Source organism: Psammomys obesus, unplaced genomic scaffold (assembly GCF_907164565.1).
Source record: "Psammomys obesus unplaced genomic scaffold, mPsaObe1.curated_primary_1811, whole genome shotgun sequence".
Lineage (NCBI taxonomy): Eukaryota > Metazoa > Chordata > Mammalia > Rodentia > Muridae > Psammomys > Psammomys obesus.
The window spans coordinates 16,758,574-16,777,742 of NW_026591598.1; the positions used below are offsets into that span (position 1 = coordinate 16,758,574).

The 19,169-nt window shown below is 48.6% G+C and overlaps 1 protein-coding gene across 3 annotated transcripts in view; it reads left to right on the top strand.

Annotated features, from left to right (window-relative positions):
* The window catches only part of Tmco4 (transmembrane and coiled-coil domains 4), a 75,115-nt gene that overhangs the window by 8,079 nt on the left and 47,867 nt on the right, over window positions 1-19,169 (top strand). The window contains exons 2-6 of one of the 3 annotated variants that reach the window (XM_055611329.1): window positions 1,255-1,350; window positions 3,183-3,310; window positions 7,325-7,502; window positions 13,116-13,290; window positions 14,663-14,690. In XM_055611329.1, coding sequence (XP_055467304.1) covers window positions 7,333-7,502; window positions 13,116-13,290; window positions 14,663-14,690 — 373 coding nt within the window. In that variant the 5' untranslated portion in view covers window positions 1,255-1,350; window positions 3,183-3,310; window positions 7,325-7,332. The remainder of the gene's footprint in view (window positions 1-1,254; window positions 1,351-3,182; window positions 3,311-7,324; window positions 7,503-13,115; window positions 13,291-14,662; window positions 14,691-19,169) is intronic. The other 2 variants (XM_055611328.1, XM_055611331.1) reach the window with 2 other exon arrangements.

Here is a 19,169-nt window from a genome sequence, read left to right on the forward strand (position 1 = left end):
AGGGTAATTGATGCTGGTCAGTTGGAGCTTAGAAGTTGGCAGTGATTAAGAAGAGACAGCATCTTGGAAGTGTTTCCTGAGAGTCAGCACATACAAGCACATACGAGGCCAAGGTTGTACCTCGTGCTGACAGCTGAACTTGGTAAAACCTCCCAGGCAGTATGAGTTTTGAAGTATGAAGGGGTCATGGAGAGCAGCTGAGGCTTGGCACTGTGAGGAACCAGTGGTGCAGGCATGGCCTCAGTGGCAGTTGAAGACCTAGGACAGGAGCGAAGTTAAGGCTTTGACACCATGAAGAGAGCCCAGGAGAGGCTGTTGGTGAAAGTGCAGCCCAGCTGTAGTAGAAGACCCCGGCATTTGAAGACTGCTGTATCATGGTACACAATAATTTTTCAAGTGCTTTCAGGGCTTCTAAAGCTACACTAAGGCACAAAAGATAGACAAACAGATCACCAGACAAAGCAGGGCTACAAGACACCCAGACATATGGACAGCTGACTCCCACAAAAGTGTAAAAGCCACTGGCCAGTACCTCGTGTCTGTAATCCTTAGCTGTCGGGGGGAGGCAGAGGTAGGTGGATCTCTGAGTTTGGGCCCAGCCTGGTGTACATAGTGAGCTCCAGGCCAGTTAGAGCTACAGAAAGGAGAACTCACATTTGAGACAGGCCAGGCAACTTAGTGGACTCTGTCTCATAAGTGTGTGTGTGTGTGTGTGTGTGTGTGTGTGTGTGTGTGTGTGTGTGTCACACATGAGCCAGTGCTGCTAACAAATGGACAGAGACTAGAGTTCCAATTGGTTGAAGGTTGGGGTGCCCTTGCTTGGGACCATCCCTGCGTGATTTCATACACTTAGCCCCATCTCCCTTCTCCGCCTGGTGCCCAGCTAGAGTGTGAAAAGTTTCCCATTTACACCTAGCTCGTGAGCTTGTTCACGAGTAGTCTTTTCTGCGCAGCTGCTGCACCGGAAGCCTCATGGACCCAGGGAGCTTGGTACAATATAGAGTGATAACTCCTGCCTGTGGAGCCAAGGCTAACCCAGGGCCCAGGTGTAATCACAGCCCAAGGCATAAGGACACCCGTGAGACAGTTGAAGCTGGGCCTGGCATGCAGTGACCACTCAGTGGGGGCTGCCTACTGCTCTACTGGTACAGGCACCTGAGTGAGTCAAGGGGCACAGTTTGGATTAGCTGCTCCTTCTCCCCCAGGGTACACACCCTCAGGACCCATGGCTGGTTTTTCTGGTTTGGTCTCTAGAGCAATTTGCATATTTCCCCGAAGAACCCTCTGAAGCTGAACAGCCTGTCCTTGGACTTAGAGAAAGGGCCGCCCACGCTGCTTCTCCAGAGTTGGGTAAGGACTGTTGGGGTCCCCTTTGCTGCAGATCTGTGCCATTGCTTTAAAGAGTCTCTCTCTAGCCTACAGCCCCCATTAGGGGAGCTGTTGTCTCTCTGGCATGGCATGGCTACCCCATGTCCCCACCAGACAGCCAGTCTAGTACCCAGCAAGTGCCAGTACATGCTTCTGAAATCAACAGCTGGTTAGTTTGTCATGAGGATGGATAGTTAGGATTGACTTGGGACCTAAGAAAAGACCTTTACGTTTCCCCACATCTTCCTAATGGAATCCTTTTTTAAATTCATTTATTTTTTTATTGTCTGTACATTGGTGTTTTGCCTGTATGTGTAAGTTAGGAGTCAGATCCCCTGGAACAGGAGCTGGACAGTTGTGAGCTGCCATGTAGGTGCTGGGAATTGAACCCAGGTCCTCTGGAAGAGCAGCCAGTGCTCTTAACCGTTGAGCCCCTTCCTAATGGAATTCTTTTGACTTCTATTTCAAAATTATGTCAGATAGAAGGAAAGTCACAGAACTAATACCGGAAGGTCCCATATCCTCTCATCCACCAGCACCACCACCCCCGCCTGCCCCATGTAGCCCTTGCCTTTGCACACGAGAAAAGCCTTCCCTGGTCCACTGGGCCTGGTCACCATGACAGCTCCCCCGAGAGGCTCATCAGCTGGCCTGTCCTCCATGTCCAGGCATTAGTCTTAGCTACTCTGGACATCTGATTTCTCAAAATCCTAATCTCTCTTCTGCCTCATCCTGTCCTCTCTGCCTAGGACATGCCCTTCCAGCCTACCCACCCCTATGTGATTTGCTCCTGTCTATTCTTCAAGTCTCATCCTGGCCCTTCTCTTTTCTACCTCCAGCTTCCTTTTGGTAGCCCTCTGTCTCTCATGTCACCTATACAGTGTTTATTCAGCCCCTCTGTTGCGTCTGTTTTCTTGTCATTTCACCCCTCCCCCACCCTCTGTGGGAGAAGCCTCCCTCCTATCCATCCACATAGTTCCCCTTGATCTCTCTCCCTCCCGCCTACCCCACATGTTTGATTGTGCTCTTCCACTAACACCAATCACACATTCTGTTTCCCGACTTCTTCAGTGAAGTGTTAAGGGTATAGACTCCACAGAGAGAAACGAATATGAATTTTGATTCCTCCTTATTCACATTCATTTCTTTTCCCTTTTTATTTCTTTTTTAAAAGATTCATTTATTTCTTATTTATACAGCATTCTGCCTACATGTGTCCTTACATACCAGAAGAGCACACCATTATAGATGGCTGTGAGCCACCATGTGGGTGCTGGGAATTGAACTCAGGACCTTTGGAAGGGCAGTCAGTGTTCTTAACCTCTGAGCTATCTCTCCAGTCCCTTTCCTTTCCCTTTCCTTTCCTTTTCTTTCCTGAGATGTGGTTTCTCTATGTAAAAAGACCTGGACTCCCTTTGTAGACCAGGCAAGCCTCAAACTCACAGAACTCTGCCTTGCCTCTGCCTCCTGAGTGCTGGGATTAAAGGCGTGTGCCACCATGCCTGCTGTTCATTTCTTTAAGATTTAGATTTTTTTAATTTATGTGTGTAAACCTAAATGTATATGTACCGTGTGTGTGCAGTGTCCACAGGGGCCAGAATAGGGCACCAGACATCCTGGGCCTGGATATTAGTGGCTGTGGGCTGCCATGTCAGTGCAAGGAATAGAACCTGGGTCCTCGGCAAGAGCAGCAAGTACTCTTAACCCCCTGAGCCATCCCGCCAGCCCCCCTCCCCTTCTCACTTCTGTGACTTTGACCAAGTCACTTGATGATTATGTCACTGTGTGTCAGTATGTTTTTATCTGTGTCCCAGCAGAATGAAAGCGTCTTCATTCTTCAGCAAGTGTGTTTGATACCTGCAGTATTCTAAGGCAGAGAAAGTGAGGGGGAGAAGCAAGGACATCATCTGCTCTGAGGCTTACATTCCGTGTGTACACACAGGTAAGGCAATCTGGGAAAACACACTCTTTCAGTTATTAACGAGCATTATTAAGAGAGAGCAGGGTGCTGGAAGGGGGAGGCAAAGACACTTTTAGATGGTCAGGGAAGGCTTCCCAGAGGAGGTGACATTTAGACTGAGGCCAGGTCTGATGGAAGGAGAAGGAAGTTCAGACAGGGAGCAGGGCAGGTGTAAAGTCTCAGAAGAGTGAGCAGATGCGAGAGCAGGAAGGCAGCCACTGTGGCTAGGGAGTGAGGGGAAAGACAGGCACCAGGCTGTAAGATAGGGTTCCTGCAGCAGACGGCATCAAGATGGAGATTGTAGGCCAGTGGTTCTCAACCTGTGAGTTAGTCACAGATGAGATATACCGATCAGATATCTTCATTACAGTTTGTAACAGTAGCAAAATTACGGCTATGAAAGAGCAATAAAATAAATTTTATGGTTGGGGGGGTCACCACCGCATAAGGAACTATATTAAACATTCTTGGCACTAGAAAGGCTGAGAACCACTGATGTAGGCCACTGTTGGGAAGCTTTTAAACAGGGGAGTGACAGGACCAGGCATGACACAAAGGCCACTAGGCCACAATGTAGAGAAAGCTCTGCACAGCAGGGCACTGTGGAGAATGAGCCGGCGAGTTTGGCCTGAGCAGAGCTTTCACTGTGCCTTGCACACTCCTCCCCCGGAGTGGTTAGGAGCAAGCAGGCCCATGCTCGCCTGGTCACAAGGCTGTTTTTTCTTCCCCAGGGAGCTAACGAGGGCTCCCCAGATACCAGCCCAGTACAATGCCATCTTGGGCTCCCCTGGATAATAGGTGCAATTACCACTGCCTGCAAATGGCACACAGCAAAGATTGCTGAAGCTGCTGATAGTGGGGCCCTCTGATCCCTCAGCCCACCACCATGTTGGCAGCTGGTCCTCAGGACTGGGGCCGACCCACTTCCAGGAACCACTGGAGGCCAGGCTTATTGGGGGGCTTTGGTTAAGGTCTTAACCTCTGTGAGCTTCAGTTTCTCCATCCGAAAGAAGGGAAGGAAGATTCAGAATGCTGGGGTAGAGGAGAGAAATAGAGGTTGGAAATCAAAAGTCTGGGTCGTGAGCTCATCCCTTAGCTGAAGGAGGGAATCCTGCTGCCTCCCTCCCCGCTTAACCTTACACGTACTTGTGAGGATTAAATAGATCAGAAAGTTTTTACAAACTTTTATTCAGTGTTCAAAAATATAGATATTACAGAGACTAGTCAGAGTCCAATTTACCCTAAATAAAGTTGATACTTGAGTGTACCCTTAAAAAAAAAAAAGTCTGTTGCTTTTAACTATGATTTGAAAACTAATACATTATTATGTTTTAAAAAATAATTATTATTGGACAGATAGGGAACAGTTGTGTACGTATAGACAAGGTCCCACACGTGGATTATTCAGCTGGGGGTGGGTCCAGGGTGAAGTGCATACAGGGCAAGCACTCAGCTGTATCCCCATCCCACATATAGCTCATGTCTGTGCTCTGTTCCAGGGAGCGCAACATTTCTTTGTTGAATGGCCTGGGTGTTCTTTCTTTTCCATCAGAGTCTCACTGATTACCCCTAGCTAGCCTAGATCAGGCTGGCCTGGAACTCGTAGAGAACTCTGCCTACCTGTGCCTCCCAAGTGCTGTGAGTAGAGGCATGTGCCACCTTGCCCGGCAGCATTCATTTCTTTAACAAGTAATATGTGGTGTTAGCCCTGGGCCCAGCTTTGCTCACACATGGGCTCTGTTGGTGACTGAGGAGTGGCTTCCCTGGGCAGCTACATAGTCATTTGTCAGTGGAGAACATCGAAGCATGGTGAGGCTGAATTACCAGGGTCTCCTCCCTCTCTCCCTCCCTGCTTCTCCTTCTCTTTTCTTTTCTTCTTCTTCTTCTTCTTCTTCTTCTTCTTCTTCTTCTTCTTCTTCCTCCCCCTCCTCCTCTTCCACTTCTTTCTCCTTCTCCTCTTTCTTGGTTTCTTGAGACAGGGTTTCTCTGTTGGCTGACTTGGAACTAGATTTGTAGATCAGGCTTGCCTCAAACTCATAGTGGAGACACACCTGCCTCTGCCTCTTGGGTGCTGGGATTAAAGTGTGTGCCACCACAGCCAGCCACCAGGGTCTCCTTTTGATCAGGTGGAGGGGGCTGGATGTCCATCAGGGTCTGAACCTGTTCTTATCCCAGATGCTTGGATGTCTGCGGTGCATCTTTCCCTGAATCCTTCTCCTCCTCCTCACTTGGACGCCTGGCTGGGCTTGGCTTGCCGCCTTTCTCTTCCCTGCTTGTCTCTGCCTCCCCTGTCCCCAAGGAATGAGGGAGAACTCCCCTCTCTACGTTCCTACCTTCACTCACCCAGGTATAGTATACACCAGGTGCACAGATCTGAAGTGCACACCTCGTGATTGTTGATCATATTTACACACATGTAATCACCAGCCAGGTCAAGATGGGGAATGTCTCCATCACCCGGAAGCCTCCACATGCCCTTTGGAGATACTGTTCACTGTTTTTATCTATGTGTCTATGTCCTGTGCATGGTACTCAGCCACATACAGTCTCCCGTGTGCAGCTTTCTGCTAACTGTAGGCTGTTTGTGGGATGTGTCTATTTAATGGGTCTCTCATTCTTTTTCATCGCTATGTAGTGTTTGATGGTCATTGACTCACTCTACACCTTCTGCTATGGGTGGTCATTTGGGCTGTTTCCGTTTTGGGACTATGGTCACCTTTTGGTGTCATATAGGGATTGATTTTAGAACCACACTCAGTCACCTAAATGTGACAATGCTCAAGTGTTGTTTGTTTGTTTTTCTAAAGCAGCATCGTATTCACACATAATCAGAACAACATATCCAAGGGAGACTTGGAGTCATCTCTAAATAGCCTGTGTGTGTAGTTGTTACTCCGTGCACTGTTGGGGGACGATGACAAGGACACATGTATATATCTCAGTACAGAACCAACTATTCTGTGTGTGCATTTGCCCGTGTGTAGTAGGTTTATAGTGTATATATACTGCTATATATTTGTCTACATATATACATACACATATACATATATGTATATATTTATATATACATACATATACATATATATACTTATATATGTATTCTTGTGTGTGCACATGCGAACACTTGCATGTGGAGACCAGAGGTCAACCTCAGGTCTTAACCTCAGTGGTGTCCTCAATCCCTCTCCACCTCATTCTTTTGAGACAATCTCTCTCTCTCTCACTGAACCCCGACCTCAGCAGCTTAGAATTAGGATGGTTGGCCAGCAAACTCCAGGGACCTGCCTGTCTCCGTGCCTACCCCTGCACCGCCCGGGCTGGCCTCAGACTCACAAAGGCCTGTCTCTTCTCCCAAATGCTGGCATTAAAGGTGTGCACCACCACAGCTGGCCTGTATGTAAACAGAGCTGATCATAGTGGCCTAGGTTATCCCAGCATGGGAAGCAGAGGCAGAAAGCATGAGTTCAAGATCATCTTCAGCTATATAGCAAGTTTTAGCTCAGCAACATGAGACCCATCTCAAAACAAAACAAAATAAAACAAGGCACTGAGGGCTGGAGAGATGGCTCACTGGTTAAGAGCACTGCCTGCTCTTCCAAAGTAACTGGGTTCAATTCCCAGCACCCGCATGGCAGCTCAAAGCTGTCTGTAATGCCAATTCCAAGGGATCTGACACCTTCACACTAATGCACATAAAATAAAAGTTAAATAAAAAATAAAAATATTAAAAACAAACAAAAAAACAAGGCACTGAATAGAAATTCATCATTCTAGCAGCACTAATTTGTTAGTCTTATCATTTAGGGTTGTTGTTTTGTGATCTCACTATGTATAGCCTATGCTGACTGGGAACTTCCAGCCCGTCTACCTCAGCCTTCCTAGTTCTGGGGTGACAGGCAAGGGCCACCACGGTTAGTTATGAAAGACGGTTTTTGTGTCCCTTCTGATAAGCAATTCCTTCTCCTGGAAGCCTCTCACTGGGACTCTGTTTTGCAGGGCTGGGAATGGCCACATGGAAAAGGCCACATCTCAGGCAGCCTCCGGCAGCAGAGCCAGCTACAGAAGGGGAGTCCCAGCAGCCCCTGGGCCGAGAGCTGACCGAGGCCAACCGCTTTGCCTATGCTGCCCTCTGTGGCATCTCCTTGTCACAGTTGTTTCCAGAACCTGAGCAAAGGTGAGCTTTTCTGTCTCTCAGAGGGAAGGCCGGGCCTTTTCAGGGAGGTGACTCCCAATAGCCAGTCAGCTGCCAAGTCCCATAGGCAACCACAACCACAAGCCTCAGAGGGGGATGAGGTAACCTCTTGCTTAGTTATCTCTCAGGTATGCTACCCTTAAGCATCTTTTGAGCTCCAACTGGATGCCAGACACAATTTTCTGTTCATGGAAGATTTTGTGTATGTGATAAATGAGCCTGACCTCATTCCTCCCCTCAGTGGGTCTCTGTCCATAGAGGACAAGGGAGATATTCGTTCATAAAATGTATGTTTATTGAGCACTTACCATGTGCTTGGGAGAGTGACTTAAGCCTGATGGGGAGCAGCAGTCTGGCCGTGCATCTGTAGGATAAACAACACAGTGCCTAGCACACAGTAGGTGCTCACTGCACAGTAATGGGTGTGGCTAACGTGACACCTTACTTCCTTTTCCCCTCATAGAATGAGGATAACAGTGGAATCTGTTCCTGACATCAGGGTACTTTGGAGTGAAAGTCATAAAACACAGGACTAAAGGAGTGAGTGGTAGATTTCTTTTCCTTATGTGCTATGAAGAAGAAGAAGAAGAAGAAGAAGAAGAAGAAGAAGAAGAAGAAGAAGAAGAAGAAGAAGAAGAAGAAGAAGAAGAAAGATAGATAGATAGATAGATAGATAGATAGATAGATAGATAGATAGATAGATAGATAGATAATCCCTGGGTTGATGGGCCAATAGCTGTTTCACTTCCATGTATCACATCTCCAGAGGACCAGGCCCAAAGCAGGAGGAAATACAGACAGAAAGTCTTTCCTGCCACAGAACCCCACAGGGCTTCCTTTTTGTGTCATTAGTTAGATCCAGTCACATGGCCAAGCCACAGCTGCAAAGGAGCCTGGGGGAAAGGGAAGTGTTTGACAGCTTTTGCCATCCTCAGAGAAACAGCTGGCCCTGCACTGGTGTCACAGCGGGCAGCAGGAGCTGTGTAGATGGCTTCTGCAGAACCTGGCTGAGAACTACAGCCCAAGCCCCGCATCAAACTGGGCACAGAGGCACAGGATTGATATCCTGCCACTTGTGATGTGAAGGCAAGAAGTTTGGGAGTTCAAGGTCATCCTCACCCACTAGTAAATTGGAAGCTAGCCTACAGAAGACACTGTTTCAGATGATGATGATGATTATGATGATATGATGATGATGATGATGATGATGATGATGATGATGATGATGATGTCGTCATCAATCTCGTGGCTTCCATCTAGCAGTGAGAAACATCTTGGATATTCTGTTCCCGGGTATCTTAGTTACTTTCCTATTGCTGTGACAAAACATCATGACCAAGGCAGCTTCCAAAAGAAAACATTAAACTGCCCTGCAGTTTCAGAAGGTTAGTTCTGTAAGGTAAAGGCATGGCAGCAGGAACAGCTGAGAACTCGCATCTCAAACCCCAAACAGGAGGCAGAGAGCACACTGGGGTGACAAGAGGCTTTGAGACCTCACAGCCCACCCCCAGTGACACACCTCCTCCAACAAGGCCAGGCAGGCCTCCTAATCCTTCCCACACAGCCACCAACCGGGGACCGAGTATTCAGATACTTAGAGAGACTTACAAGGAACACCTCATTCAAACCTCCGGACAAGCCTGTGTCTCCCACAAGAGTTCAGCTCAACGTCTGCTCTGTCCCTTACTTGTACCAAGCACAGGAAGCCACCATCTTCCCAAAGCTCTTCTAAACAGATAATCTGGCACCACCTACTAAACTGAGTACAGCCTGAGGAGGACCTTCTGTAAGCAGGTCCTGATGAACCCAAGTGCAAGCCTGACCTGGGCACAGCTAAGAGGGCACTAGGAGTGTGAGTTCTGTTCCTCTGTCCCCCAGAATTCTCCTTGGGCTCCCCGGTTCCTCACTGTTCCCCATGCTGTGTTCCAGTCACTGCCCATCTGAATTTTAAGGCAGAACACATTTTTCTTTTCTGAACTCTCTGTCTTTTTAAAGCCCAGATTGGCTGCTCTTGGTTTCTGTTTTCTTTAAAAAGCAGTTTGGTGTCCTCAAGGGACATCAAAGCAAATATCTTGAATATTTATTTCTTATCTGCCCTGTGAGCATCCTAGATGCTCCTTCTTACAACTGGTTTGATTTATCCAAAATGCAGAGCTGGGCAGCCATAGAGTGCCTGCCTAGCATGCATGAGGCTCAGTCCCAGCACCACAAAAAGAAAGAGAAAGGAAAAAAAAGACAAAAGTAAAGCTAAAGAAGCAATGTAGAGCCGGGTGCAGCAGCCCCAGGCCTAGACATGTGCCCTACTGTACACTCATGATTTTTAACATCAGCACTCAGGAGGCTGAGGCCAGAAAATCACAAATTCAAAGCCAACCTGGGCCATATGCTGAGACCACTTCTCATAAAAAGTCAAGACCAGTTGGATAGACAAAGTTGGGCACAAACTTCTACCAAGGCTCGGATATTTTTTAGTTCTCAGGCTGTGGTATGTGTCAGTTACTGAACCTCTCTGTGGTAGACCCACGGTGGCTGCAGCAAGAGCATGGCTATGTGTCAATAAAGCTTTATTCACAAAAGCAAGCTAGGTGCCAGATTCCTGAAAGCTATAGTTTGTGGTCCATGGGAGAAGCAACTTTGGAGGAAGAATGAGGAAGCCAAGATTCTAAGGAATCTTTGCCTTTGTTTCCCTTTGGGACTCCGGATAGCTTGAACCCTAGAAGCCAGGGTGTCCTACTTTTAAGTGCAATCTTAGTGAGTGACAAGCACGTGATGACTCTGGGTGGTACAGTTGCTGGAGAGGGGCGGCTCCATAGTGGGTAAGCATGGCACCTGGGGTTGCAAGATGGATGGGCTTGCATTCTACCACACTCTATGCATAAAAGCCCAGGCTTATTTTCATGTATTCCAACCCAACTACCAACCAGTTAACAGCAATACCAAGGCCCTGCCCATCTGACACATTACTTAACTTGTTGAGTTGATACGCTGAATAACACACACACACACACACACACACACACACACACACACACACACACACACAGAAGGAGGGGGTAGCTTCTACCAGACCATTGGGCTGTTTAGTTTAACTGTCAACTGACACAGCTTAGAATCACCTACGAAGAGTCTAAATGAGGAACTATCTAGATCACATTGGCTTGTGGGCCTGTCTGTGGAGAACTGTTTCCACAGTTGGTTGATATGGGAAGACCCAGCCCACTCTGGGCAGCGCCGTTCCCTCAGCAGGGGGTCCTGAATAGTACAAGAGAGGTGTACTGTATTGCTGGGAGCAAGGCGATAAGCCAAGCTCTGTGAGCTTGTTCCATCTGTGGATATGATGTTTTTAAGTTCCTGTCTTGACTGCCCTGCAATGGTGGACCATAACCTGGAACAGGAAGCCAAAAAAAACCAACTAAACTTTTTCTCCCCATAGCTGCTTTTTTCAAGTGTTTTTATCACAGCAACAGAAGTGAAACTAGGGCAACCGTTACAGAAATCTGTCAGTAGGTAGTGCCTTACATGTGCTACTCTTTGCTCAGGCCAGATATTAACTCTGTTAATCTTTCCAACACCCTATGAACTAGGGTTCATCCTTATCACAACTGTTTTACATACTCAGAATCGAAGGCCTAGAGAGGTGGAGTGATGGAGCCCAGGAGCTCAGAGCTGGGGGCAGCGTCTGTGCTGTGCTCTCTAACCCTGTGCTCTTATGACAATATGGCCCTTTAGGTCTGAGACTCTCCTGACAGACAGACATCAGGCTAGACTACTCCCTTGGCCCTGAGCCACTCCTGTACAATACACTGATGGCTCTGTCTGTTCACCCACTTAATCATTCCTGCAGCCACCCCCATCCACACTCACCTGCTACCCTAGGTCAGTCCCCTGGGATGATCCTCTGGGAAGTGAGTTATCTGTCACAAGGCTATCACAAGAGATAACGTTTACTGCAGGTCTGCAGATGGCTCGTACTGCTGCTATCTTTTTATCTTTTGTATAACTCCAGGGATGGGTCCTGATGTCACCTACATTTTACAGCCTTAGAAAAAAAAGAAGTGAATCGGGGACTCCAAGGATTCCCCAGGGTGGCTGGATGCCACGGTCAAACTCTGGATGCCACGGTCAAACTCTCACCCTTTTCTCCATTGTCTCCCTTAGTCACCTGTCAATCAGTTACAACGCCACTAGCCTTACTCAAGCTTTGGCTGCACGCTGTGTTCTGCCTTATGAAGCTGGTCTCCATCCCATTTTTACAGAGAAGGACTCAGAGGCACAGACAGAGTGGACCTTCCCAAGCTGCTAAGGTGCACTGTTCTCCTTACAGGAATGACGGAGGGGCTGTCTGCCCAGCCCTGTGCTGTCTGTCACCTTTGAGGCCTGCCCCAGCTACACAAGACCACATTTCTAAGATGTCACCTCATTCCCAGAGATAGCTGGCATAGAGTCACCACTTGAGGCCACTGGGGCACCCATCTTCATAACTCAAGCTCAGTAGCAATGTCAGCCGAGGTGTGCCCCCAAGATGGCAACATACAGCTCAGCTGTGCGCCACCATCCCCACCCAGCCCTGTGCTCAGCTCTGCTTCCTCCTTCCCTTCTGTAGGTGCTAGTTCCCGGAGGAGCCCAAATAATTTCTATTATTGGGTGACAAGTTTCTGGTGACAGCGAAGCCAGGATCTAGACCCTAGCTCCCATCTCACCCCGCAATAGCCCCAGCCTTAGAGGCCTCTCCGCTCCTCAGCAGCTGTGAAGAATGAGATGGGTGGGCTGTGTGGTACAAGATGGAGGGCTCCCTAGTTTCCTTCACCACCAGGGAGTTCTAAATTTACCCAGGAGTCCACCCCAGTCTGGCCAGTTTCCCTGCAGGGAGCAGACCCCAGGCCTGCAAGCCCAGGGCAGTGCATGAGGATGAGGCTCCACTTTAGGAGTTTAAATGAGGCATCTAGGCTTTCCCTTCTCTTTACTTCCTGGTTAATTCTCCTGTTTCCCATGCCCCACCACTGCCTGCCCACAGACGGCAGCCTGCATCCGAAGTTGGTGTGGACTCTGCCATGGTCCCCAAGATACAGTACACTTCTATCTCAGATCATGGGGCTCCCAACTCTCCACAGTGGCCCCATTGTCCCTCTAGCATGCACCGTGACAGCCCACCAGCTGGAGTGAGGACTCCACCTTTACCATAACTATCTTCCCAGAAATGAGTCCTTGATGACATCTGTTCTCCTGCTTTCCCAGGGTTGCTGCTGTCCAGCCAAGCAGGTGAATCGGGGGCTGCTTAGGACTTGGACTCTCCCCCTCTTCTCTCACAACACACCACTCTGGGGTGACTCCTGTTCCCTGATTCCCGGTTCCCCAGCATGGCTCAGGTCCAGGTCACACAGGCAGCAGCTGCTGGCTTGCCTTCCTATCTGTGGTTCTTGTGCCCCTTGGTAAAAAGCCTCAGTGGAAACTGAAGGGAGGAGCTGCATCACTTCAGGCCCTGTCTGGGCCATCTCTGTATTTCACAGGCTAACATGGGTGACCCTGTCCGTCTACCATTGGCCTCAGCAGGTCATGTTCTCCAGAAGGTCAGGATCTAACTACACCTCTTTTCAGCCCCTTCTGCACAGAATTTGTGACAGGCCTGGTAAAATGGCTGCATTTGTCTGAAGCTGTCCTCCCCACCATGACTGCCTTTGCCAGTGGCCTGGGAGGTGAAGAGGCTGACATCTTTGCTCAGACTTTATTGAAGGACCCCATCCTGAAAGGCGACCCGTCAGCAATCACTCAGGTATGGTGCTTCACAACCATCTACAATTCCAGTTCCAGGGGATCTGGCGCCGTCTTCTGGGCCCTGCAGGCACTGAACACATGTGCACAGACACATGCCTCCAAAACACCCATACACATAAAATAAAAATAAATCTTAAAAAAATATTCCAACCTCCCCCTCCCAGTTGGAGGTGTTGATGGCACTTCTGGTTGCAAGCATTTTGGACGTGGGGCACTCGGCTTGTGTCCCCTACCCCAGGAGTTTGTTTGAGGAGGTTGTTAAGTTCTGTGGAGCCAAGACCTAATTATAACTACTCTCCGCACATTGAATGAATAGTGAAGGTTTCTATCATGGTAATTCAGCAGCAACTAAATTATGATCACCACTGTAATATATGATGATGGTGCATTGGGCTGTGCTGCCATCCCAGCCCGCATGATTTACTTGGAAGGGAAATGACTCATTCTCTCCCCAGAAACCGCAAGGCTGGAATACTTACATACACACATAGATGTTTTTAGATGGGACACGGGCTCTGCACACAAAGTTGACATTTGTTTCCTGTGCATCTTACATACGTAGTCTGAAGGTAATTTTATGTTTTTAATACTTTTGTTCGTGGAACCACAGTTCACAGTATGGAATTTTTTCACTTGAAATATTTTTGGAACTGGGAGTGGGGTTACAAGGGACGGCTCAGGCATTAAGAGCCCTTGCTGCTCTTGTAAGTCCAGTTCTGGGGAGTGCAGTGCCCTCTTCTGGCCTTCTGGGGTTCCTGCACACATATGTGCACATAAACTTGCAGGTGCTCACACGCACCCACATAAATAAATCTGTTAATATATATACACATATGTGTGTATGCATATATGTATATATACATATATACATGTATATTATATATATAGCTTTGGAATTGGGATTTTTTCAATTAGGGATGTTTAACCTGTGTAATCATCCCTATTTTATAGTTGATATGACTATGGCACAGACAGATCCTTGCCCAAGGTCACACCACTGAAAAGTAGCCAAGGCAGGACTTGAACCTTGGTGGTCTGACCCCACAGCCCATTCTTTCAAGCTACGGTGACTCTTTTTCTGAAGCAGCAGCTTTGCTGTGTGGCCGTGAGCATGTCACCCTTTCTGAGTGCAGCTTAAGTAGGCAGAAGCTTGTGGCATGGGCTGCTGGTAGCACAGGCAGAAAGCAGGGCCTTCCTGTCCTCACATTGGCCTGCTTATTCACTCTCGTGCAGGGTTACTGCCTAACTCCCCGGTGGACTGTAGGGTGGAGGGCTTTCACCATCTCCGCTTGATAGGAGTCAATATTTGTCATGTAAGCTGGCAGGTGGCCTGTCAGCACGTCACTGATTTCGGTCTCCTTTTCCCGCAGGACCTGCTGAGCTTCTCACTCAAGGATGGTGAGTGGACTTGCTGCCTTTGTGATGTGGTGTACATATGGGAGGCCGGGGACCATGCTGCGCTGGTGTCTGGCCCCGTGTCTTTCATGAGCACCATGTGATACTGATGGGCCTTATTTCATTTCTGCCTCTTAACCCTCAAATCTGTCCCCTCCCCACCACCCAGCAGCCTGGGGCTTAGCACCGTCATGGCCTCCTAGGTGATGTCTCCCCCTCGGGGTATCCAGGCCCGTTGCCCACCAGGCTGGGCTGGAGGGAGGGAAGCTTAGCTGTGGGGGATGGGTGCAGGCAGGATCTTGGTTGGCAGTATTTGAGTAAAGAACACACTCCCAGGAACAGCTTCAGAGAACTGATTCATTTATTGGGATGGGGGAGAGGTATTATGACACTGGGAGGTGGCCAGAGTCTCTGGGGCATGGTTTGTGTGGTTGTGTACAATTGGCCAGGACAGGGATATTGGAAGATGCTTCATCTGCATACTCAGCAGCTGTAGGGTCTTGGGCAGAAGTGGGGGGGGATCTTAGAAGGGAGTGAAGTCTGATAACTGTCAAGGTAATAAATTCTTACTAGGGTTGATGGTGGGGCAATCAGCTTTATGGCACCAGGTTGGTAGGGGGAGGGAGCCAACGCCTGCCATCCTCATCTGAGGTGTCTAAGGTGGAAGCTCTTCTGACCCTTGCTTCATTAACCGTGGGCCATTACAGTCCCACAGGGCCTTCTAACTGGCACTCCAGCCTGTTCCCAGCTCTCCACTCATGTCTCAGTGATGTTTCTAGAGGCCTGTCTGGCCACCATTGTCTCCCTGCCTCATACCCATCAAGGGATTCAGCACCTCCAATGTGGCCCCGGGGCCCTAGCGGGTGCTCATGCCTCCTACCTCCTCATTGGATAGAGTGAAGTCTCAGCCCTGAGTGGTGGCCTCTACTAGCTGTGGATCCTGTGGCTCCCTGGGTGTCCAGTGCTTGCCTGCATCCTGGAGTCCTTGCACACAGTCTCCAGGCTGGGCACCATGACTTGCTGTCCTTGGACCACCGGCTCTGTCCTTGCCTCCTCCCACTCAGCCGCGAGTTGCTGGGTGTGTTGGTTGCTTTTCTCACTCCTGTGACAAAATGCCTGACAAGAGAAACTCTTAAGGAAGGCACAGCCCATCCTGGTGGGGAGGCAGAGAGCAGGAGATTAGGGTGGCTGGTCACATTGCATCCAGAAAGATGAATGCTGGTTCCCCATTTGTGTCCTTCTTTTTATTCCAAGCCCTCAGCCCATGTGCTACGAAGGCAGGGCAAGTCCTTTCCTCATTTAACCTGTCTGGGAACACCCTCACAGACACGTCCCGAGTCAGTGAAGATTAATCATCATCACCACCCCGTGTCCATGGGATACCCTAACATATCATTTTCATCATTCTACCCGTCGACCTCGACACCTGTGGCCACCTCATAAGGCAGCATAGCATGTATGTAGTTCACCTTAACAGTTCTAACATTGTTCAGAAGCCCCAAGTCTTTTCTGACACTCAGGGTGATCTTTTAACGATACATCTGTAAAATCAGGAATATAAGTTATACAATCCCAATATCCAAAAACACAGAGTAAGCACCCCCATTCCAAAAGGAAAGAGTTGGGACAAAGAAAGGACAGAATGAGCTCAGACAAGCCGGAAGTCCAGGAGGACAGGGAACATATCCTTCAACCCTTACCTGACATCCAGAGCTCTTGGTGGTCCCGACTCAAGTGCTGGCCTCCTGTGCCCATGCAGGCTTCGGCCCCACAGCACAGAACCCTCTTTAGGGCACTCTTCACTAGGTGTTCGCAGCTTTTCTTGGTGTATAGTCCATGGTCTAGGTTTCTCAGCCCTCTTGGGGTCTCCATTGCATTTTAGGCTTCACCCCCATGGCTTCATCCAGTGGTCTCTTAGGACCTCTTTGAAGGGAATTGAACTCAGCCACGTATCACCTACAGTTCCCAGCTCTCTATAACGTCGGCGCAAGCTTCTGTGACCCTGTAACTCATGCATTGTGCATACCTGCTCTCTCAGTTAGGGTTTCTATTGCTATGATGAAACACCATGACCAAAAAGCAAATTGGGGCAGAAAGGGTTTATTTGGCTTACACTTCCATCATCATAATTCATTGTTGAAGGGGGTCAGGACAGGAACTCAAACAAGCAGGAACCTGGAGGCAGGAGCTGATACAGAAGCCATGGAGGGGTGCTACTTACAGGCTAGCTCCCCATGGCTTTCTTGTAGAACCCAGGACCACCAGCCTAGGGATGACATCACCCACAATGGGCTGGGCTCTTCCCCATCAGTCACTAATTAAGAAAATACCCTACAACTGGATATTATGGTGTCCTTTTCTTAACTGAAGTTCTTTCCTCTCAGATGACTTGTGTCAAGCAGACATAAAACTATCCAGCACACTCACTAAACACCTATAGTCTTCCCTGTACCTCTTAGGGACTGAACCTGGGAAGACACTTCTCTAGGAAACTGAGCTCAAGTAGACAAAGCCTTCTGGCTTTCACTTTTTTTTTTTTTCCTCAAATAAATTTGTGTTTTCATAAGTTGGAGCCTTCTATGGGTGGCTCTCTAGAATGGCCCATTAAGCTCTGCATACAGCATTCTAGAATTCTCTAGCTTTCAGCTCAGACTCTTTCACACTGGTCCTGCAAAGCCTTTCAAAGACCTATGAACCACACTGTCAGGCTCTGCAGTGTCTCTCCTTACCAGTATTTGTTTCTTGCATCAATTACTTTTACTGCTGTGACAAAGGACCTGACAAAAAACACTTAAGGATACTTTCTGACAAGAAGGTGATTTTCCCAGGGGGAGGCTCATCCTTTGCGCCACAGGTGTTCTGGACCCTGGGGTTCCCCAACTGTGGAAAACACAACTGCATAATTTATGGTAATGAAGGACTGCTTTCCCCTGTTGTTTTGTTTGCTTCTTTGTTTTTAGTTTAAAATTAGACTACTGGGGCTGGAGAGATGGCTCAGAGCTTAGGAGCACTTGTTGCTCTTCCAGAAGACCTGGCTTCAATTCTCAGTACCCACATGGTGGCTCACAACCATTTATAACTCCAGTCCCAGGTAATTGGTACCTCTCTGTCCTCTGGACACCGCACACACATGGTACACATACAGGCAAAACACCTACCCACATAAACACCACATAAAGGTGTTTTTAAAAACCCACCAGCTTAAGGAAGAAAGGATTTATTTTTGGATGGAAAACATAGAAATAAAAGGGAGAACATGACAGCTCTTAGGTGTGGTGGAGATGTTTATTGTAGATAAAGGGGAGAGCATAGCTAGAGGCAGGTGTATCTGGGAGAGTCCAGAGCAAATATGACTGTGAGCCAGGCCCTGTGAGGAGCTAGGTGAGGAGAGAGATGGACCAGGAGACCAGGAGAGGAAAGAGTAGACAAAAGGACCTGGTAACAAAAATGGCTGGATTATATAGGGAAGGGCATCTGGGGAAGGGCAGCTCAACCCCTGGGCTGAAGACTTTCAGGGCAGAGGGCAGGATATGCCAGCCAAACCCTTTCACAGGTAGAAACTGAGGGAGAACCTAGTGGCCAGGTCCGCTTCCATATGCTAAATAGACACCTCAGCCATTTGTCCTGGGTTTGAGAACTAACCATTTTGGCTCATAGTTTCAGGGTACCATCCACCATAGAGGGGACAGCATGGTGGCAAAAGTCTTTCTGGCTGTAGTGGGAGGAGCAAGAGGCAAAGTCACATGGCATCTACAGCCAGAAGCAGAGAAAGGCAGATGCTCACTCAGGTGTAGCTGGCTTTCTCTCTTCTCCCCTTTCATTCAGGCTTGGTCCCCAGTCCTTGAAACGCCACTGCTCCCATTCATGTTCCACTTCCTTCAGTTAAAGCTTGCACGGAACAACCTCACAGTGATTCCAAATCTGGTCAGATTGACAAAGAAGTGGAACTGTCACCTGAGGGGAAGCCATTGGTCCTCCCAGTGTGGACCACAAAAATGGCTCTGTACTTTCTCTTGTGACTCCCTTATAACCACTTCCTCACTCCTAGGAAGCTTTGGGTAGGTCAAGCTTAACACCAGGCACTTAGCAAACGCCTGTTGAGTGAGTTTAGAGATAGATCTGCTGCCTCTTTATGGAGGATGGCAGTTTAACCGTTTTATCTGACAGAGTTAGGGGTGGGGCAGAGTTAGGTGAGGGGCAGGGCTGGATCTGCCTGTGTTAGTTTCCTGGGGCTCCTGTGACAGACTGTGTTTCCTCCGTGAAGCCCTGAGTCTGAAATGCAGACAGCAGGGTAGTGCTCCCTCTGGAGGCTCTAGCGGGATCCTTCATGTCTCTCAGTTTCTGCTTGTTCTCAGAGTACCTTGGCCTGGGTCCTAATCCCTTCCAGACCTTCCCAAGGACCTTGCCTTCTCCCTCTCTTCCCTTCTGTGAATCTCCTAGAAAAACACTTCATCAGGAAAACCTTATCTTGAGAGCTTTGCT